The 6,000-nt window shown below is 46.4% G+C and overlaps 1 protein-coding gene across 1 annotated transcript in view; it reads right to left on the bottom strand.

Moving 5' to 3' along the window:
• Window positions 1-1,904: 1,904 nt before the first annotated feature.
• The window catches only part of Irf2 (interferon regulatory factor 2), a 107,612-nt gene continuing 103,516 nt past the window's right edge, over window positions 1,905-6,000 (bottom strand). The window contains exons 8-9 of the mRNA XM_059244825.1: window positions 4,107-4,153; window positions 1,905-2,920 (exon numbers count right to left, since the gene is read on the bottom strand). Of these exons, the coding sequence (XP_059100808.1) occupies window positions 2,612-2,920; window positions 4,107-4,153 (356 nt within the window). The 3' untranslated portion in view covers window positions 1,905-2,611. The remainder of the gene's footprint in view (window positions 2,921-4,106; window positions 4,154-6,000) is intronic.

The following is a 6,000-nucleotide window of genomic DNA, read 5'->3' as shown; positions in this document are numbered from 1 at the left end:
CGTTCTGTTTTTGTGGTCTCATTGGCAATAGAATATTATCTTGAGCACCTAAACGGCGTTATCTCTGGATCCTGACTTTGGCTGCCTTGTCTAGTTCCTGCCACAGGACTGGAATAAGGCAGTGGCATGACGTTTGGGACCTACAGGGCTCCTTGATGGTACAGAAGGGAGCAGACAAAAGGTCAGCGCTATCCTAGACCCACCGATCACCATGTGAGCCGAGGCCAACTTCTACTCCTGGGTTTTTGTTGTTTTGCAAACAAAACAAAAACAGGGTGATTAATGAGATTTTAAAATATAAATTACCAAAGGGGAGGGCTCCTATTCTGAGGACTGTATGACTCCTAAGGAATGAAAATAAACACTCCTTACAAAGGTGCTCTGAAAAGAAACAACGGGCCACCTGTGTGAGACATTTCAAACTCACCCAACAGTAACGTGTTTCCGGCGATTTGTGTTCAGGGAGGATAATTTTATGGCCACTGGTTGTATCTGCAGCCACACATAGAGATAGACCTAAAAAGAGCCCTTTGTCCTTGCATAAATTAAAAGGACCTTTCAAACATTAACTTAGCGATCTTCTCATAACCCCTAAAGGTGGTAGGGAGGCAGCTAAGTTTTAGTATTCTGAGGAAGCTTGGGAGGTAAGGGAGGTGACCTTCTCAAGGTCGGGGCTGTACCTTTAAATACCAAGGTGTGTATGTGAAGGCAATAAGGATAATTCAAAAGGAGAGAAAACAAATTCCAAGTAGGTGATAGAGACCAGTGTTCTCGAAGTCCTACATTTTAAAAGCAGGGCCTTCATGTAAAGAGGCCAGGTCTTAGAAGATAGAGGAACAGAAGGTAGACCACAACATCTATTTCTCATTTCTAAGTGTTTTATCTGTGCCCAGATATGTAACACAACACAAACTTGAGTTGTATGTCTAAGCCTATGGATAAGGACAGAAAACCACTGACATGAGAGGAGTCTGCTCACAGCAGAGAGCTGTGGACTAGGGAACAGTCTCCTCCAGAAATCCTCCAGACTTGGGCGCCAGCATCCTGGTCTGGTGCTGCATGGGTCACCTGAGCCGAGGGCCTTCATTTCAAGTCTCCACTGCTACCATGTGCAGTTGTGATAAACGCCCTTTCTGGGCACAGCTGTGATCGGCAACTCGTGTGGGACATTCCAACAGGGGTTCGGTGCAGTGCGCATTTGGAAGAGGAAATTATTCGCAGCCTCACCATAGGAACGTCCTAAGTTTCCCATGGTCAGTCCTGATCCATGATTGCACTCTATGCAGACACAGATAAAGCCAGGAGTGATATCCATTAAAAATTGTAACTATATATCATATTCATTTATTATCAATCCACAGGATAATTTCATTGCTACATGAGCTCATAAAAGTTTTTTTTCACCTTTACAAAATTAAAAAAAAAATGTGCCACAAGGATGTAATAACAACTGCTGATAAACAAGAAAAGGAATCTTAAAATTATAAATTTGCTGTAGAAAAGATAAAAAACAATTATATTTTATTTAGAATTTTACCTTGAATAAAATATTCCCCTGTATAAAAAATAAAAAAGCTTGCTCTGGTTAGAATTAGAGTATTTTCGTCTTCAAATCTGGGAATTTGCATAATATTTCCATGACAGTTTTCCTTTGTACCGCGTGGCGTTCAAGCATAGCAGATTAGAAAGATTTTTTTTTCAAGCAGTCTTAAAATGGGACAGCTGTGGAGAAACTAATTTTCTTCTTCCCCTCCTCCTCCTCCTCCTCCTCCTCCTCCTCCTCCTCCTCCTCCTCCTCCTCCTCCTCCAATATGTGGAACATTACCTTTGAGGAGAGAAAAGGAGAAAAAGAACCGGGTGGGCTGGGACTGGATGGGTTGGGGAGGGAAGGGTGGGTAGTGGGCTGGGATTGGATGGGTTGGGGAGGGAGAAGATGGGTAGTGGGCTGGGATTGGATGGGTAGTGGGCTGGGATTTGATGGGTTGGGGGTTGGTTAGTAGGCTGGGATTGGATGGGTTGGGAGGTTCATTAGTGGGCTGGGATTGGATGGGTTGGGGGGGGTTGGTTAGTGGGCTGGGATTGGATGGGCTGGTGAAGGGTGGGTCGTGGGGTAATGGGCACAGAGGGGACTCCGAGTGTGCTGTGAAGAAGAGCAAGATCACAAGAAGGCCTATTGTAAGTGCTTCAAGATAAGGTGCAGAAGCAGACTGCAACGTGGCTAGTACTGCCCTATGTACATATTCACAAGAATAAAAAAATTCCAGCTAGTTCACATTTTCTCGTCCGTTCTGAGGCATCCACTCCACCATGCTGGCCTTGACCGTAGGCAACGCAGCACCTCCACTGCCCGTGTGGCTGTTGGTCCATGAACTTGAGGGAGTAGCCTTGGGAGATCCAGCAGGTTCTAGAGATATGCATCTACCAAGGGGCTGGAGTCCTGAGTTTAGAAAGAAGCCCCAGCCCTGGAGTTGGACACAGCAATCAATATTCTATTGACAAGGCTTTTTCCCTTAGATTTGTCTAAGATAGGTATCAGAGAGAAAAATAAAATACAAACAAATAACAACACAAAGCTAAGAAATCCCAACAACCACCAGAGAGAGTCAAAGGCTTAACAGCTCTTGACACGGGCCTGGGTGATATCAGAGGTCTTCTTGATGACGCTGGCCCGGGTCTCCCTGTCCGGCCGGCTGCTGCTGGGTGTGGGGGTCACTGGGGCAGGGAGAGAGATGTCTGTAAACGGGGGCCAGGAGCTGTTGTAAGGCATTGGACAGCTCTCTTCTTTGATGGTGACCTGCAGATCTGGCTTGCTGGAAGTGACAAAGGTCGCCATGCTGGGCAGCAAGTAGGTGCTCCGTGTCCCCATGTTGCTAAGGTACTGTTTGCCTTCAATGTTCCTCTTCCGCCAGTGTGGTTTCCCCTTTCAGAGAAAACAATCAGTATATATGTATGTGTGTGTACATATATATATGTATATATATACATATATATACATACATATATATACATACATATATGTATATATATAATGTGTGTGTCACACACACATACACACACACATACACACACACACACACACACCGTCTTTTCCTTTCCATTGAATGCCACATACAATGCAATGGCTTCTCTTACTTTTCAAATAATTCCCATTTGCTATCTCCCAGTAATCTGGCCAAGACTCTTCTGCAAAGACACAAAATACAGTGGCAACTTGGCTTCTGGTTCCTGTGCCCAGGCTGCATAGTTTCCAGCCATAGTGGATGGCCCAACCTAATTAGTCACCCCGAATTTTCAGAGGAGGAGAGTAAGGAGCTTAGGAACAGTCAGCAAATGCCCTTTGATTGCTTTTTAAGTGGATAGGGCTGAGATCCACATTCTCTGAACCACAACTGGCCTCACAGCTGCCAGGCAGAAAAGGAGGTAACGTCTTTGAAGAAGCCAGATCATAAAATACGCCAGCATGGATGCCTACTGTCTTCTCGGAATTCCTGATATCGGAATAGTAGGAATTCAACCAAACATCAGCTTCTTCTCCAGCCCCCCTTTTCTTCCCATCAACACTGCAGCCATTTCCTGCCATTGTGTGAGCCTGGCCTACAGAGAGACGCCAAGCAGGTTGGCAGGGAGTGGAGACTGGACACACCCGCCTCTCTGCAGGACCACTCAAGGAGAGGACTGATCTGTGTGAAGATAATCTTGCTAGCTGTTCCTGATGCTGACTTCTGCCCACTGCTTTGGGCTGGGCAGGCCATTCTATTCCTGTTGGCAAAGCAGGATGTTTACAGCCAGAAGAATATCAACATTTCCTGGCCTTGACTTCCGTTTTCTCTTCCAGCCATGTCATATTCACCTCTCTTTCTGAGGGGCGCATTTTATTCCCTTCTTCCCACCCAGCGCTCAGCACCACATTTTACAATTGAGAATAAAAAGCTACGGTAAATTTTAAGGTTATGTACATTCACTGTCTTGTGTCTGTCTCTGTCTCTCTCTCTCACACTCACACCACACACACACACACACACACACACACACACACACACACACACACACGGATCCAAAAGTAAAACCCATGCTTTAAAACAAGAGGCAACAGGAAGCCGGCTCACCTCTGCATTCTCCTCATCACTAGGCACGCTGTCGGTAGTTTCACTTTCTGTCGAGAAAGAAAAACAGAAATATTCTTGTTGCTCAAGCTATTTTGGAGGCTCAGGAAGTATCTTGAAAACCTATGCCAGCACTTCAGAAATATGAAACTACACACACCCTCTCCCTCCACTTTGTGAGGTCAAACACTTCCAGTGGGACAAGCTGAGTGAATTTCCATTCTCTGCTTGGTCCCCTAAGAGAAGTGGGGCTTTGGGGCTGAGTGGAGAGGCTTGCTCTACAAGGCTATGCTGCCACAGCCTCTGCCTCCCGGGGTTCGGTGCAGCACTGGAGGGATCTTCTCCTCCCTGAAGCTCTGTCCACAATGCCACACACTGTCTTCTTCTAGTCCATCCCCGTTGTCACAGGAAGTCCCGACACAGTGAAATTTTCCAAGAAGTCTTCCTGAATCTCTCCTTGCCCCCTCCTATTTTTAGTAGCCTCCCTTGGATTTATAGAGATCCAGCTTCTACTGGGGTTTTAGCAGATGGCAGCCATGTTGTAGATGCCCCAAGACCTTCATTTGAAGTTTACCACCTTTGGGCCCATCCCCTTCCGTGTGGGCAGAAACTGTGACTTGCTTTTAACCAACAGAACACAGTAAAGACATAAACATGAGCAAGAGCATGCCATCATATAAGACTGAACCCATCTTTTGTTTGCTGGCTGTGTTTGGGAGGCCCACATGGCACATTTAAGCTAAGGGCAGCTTCTAGGTAAAAGCTCACGAGAAACTGCGGATCTCTGTTCAACACTTTGCAAGGAATTCAATTCTGCCCAACGCTGTGTGACCCAGTGGCTGAACAGTTGTCTCCCAGATGAGCCAACACCTCAGGACTGGTTAGCAAGGCTCTGCTGCCAAGAATCCAGCTAAGCCACACCTGGATTCCCACCCCACAGAGACTGTGAGATAGTAACTGTGTATTGTGTTAAGCCATGACATTTATGGTCATACTGCTACAGGGCAATAGCCGGTCCATTATAAACCTGATTGGACCTGCTGGCTGTGAGACACAGAGAAAAGTTCTTAACCACAGTGAGCTGCAGTTACCCGCCACTTTCCAAAGAGGATTCCGTGACGAGTAAGTGAGAGAGTGTTTGGGGGTTTGGCCCAGCACGGAGCTGACACATAGTGCCTGCAATATCATTGGTATTCACCACTAAATTTGCACATAGGGCTGGACACAACAGAGTAAAATTTAGTAACTGCTGATTACACATCATCCGTACGTTAGGCTTTACAAATTAAAAAATGACACTGAACAGTTTTTTCACCGTTCATCACCACTGAAAAATTAATGCACGGAGAGTAGAGCATCTAATACAGATGCTCATAGGTCATTTTGTCTGGATCATTTATTTGACTGATAAGAGCTGGGCATTTAGAGAACTACAGCAAGGCTCGGCTAGAGCCTTTGTATACAGGTCTGTTCATCTTACAACGATCCTAAGTCAGAAAGCAGCTGCTATCACCTGGCAATATGTCCTCTAGAGCTTCCGACCCTCACCCACCCTGCCACTGCTGAGGGAGATTAGCCTCTGGCTGCATGCCTACCCAACAGCAGTTAAGATCCAATGGCTCCAGGCCATCCGGGGCCCTCTGCATCATTCCGATCACGGGCCAGAGACTGGTCTCTCCACATAGATCAAGTGAAAGAGCAAATGGACAGACTGTACCCCAGTGCATTCCTTAGACAGACAGCGAGCATGTGAGATCCACAAGTCTCACCCAGGAATGCTTTTTTGCATGACTCTCAGCCACTGTTCTCCAGGGACTTCAGACAGGCCTGGGAGATGGTCACGGACTGACCAAAAATCAGATCGTTTGCTCCTCCAACTCGGAATGTTCTGCCCCCA

This window comes from Peromyscus eremicus, chromosome 17 (assembly GCF_949786415.1).
Source record: "Peromyscus eremicus chromosome 17, PerEre_H2_v1, whole genome shotgun sequence".
NCBI classification, from domain to species: domain Eukaryota; kingdom Metazoa; phylum Chordata; class Mammalia; order Rodentia; family Cricetidae; genus Peromyscus; species Peromyscus eremicus.
This window is presented reverse-complemented; position numbering and strand designations above follow the sequence as displayed.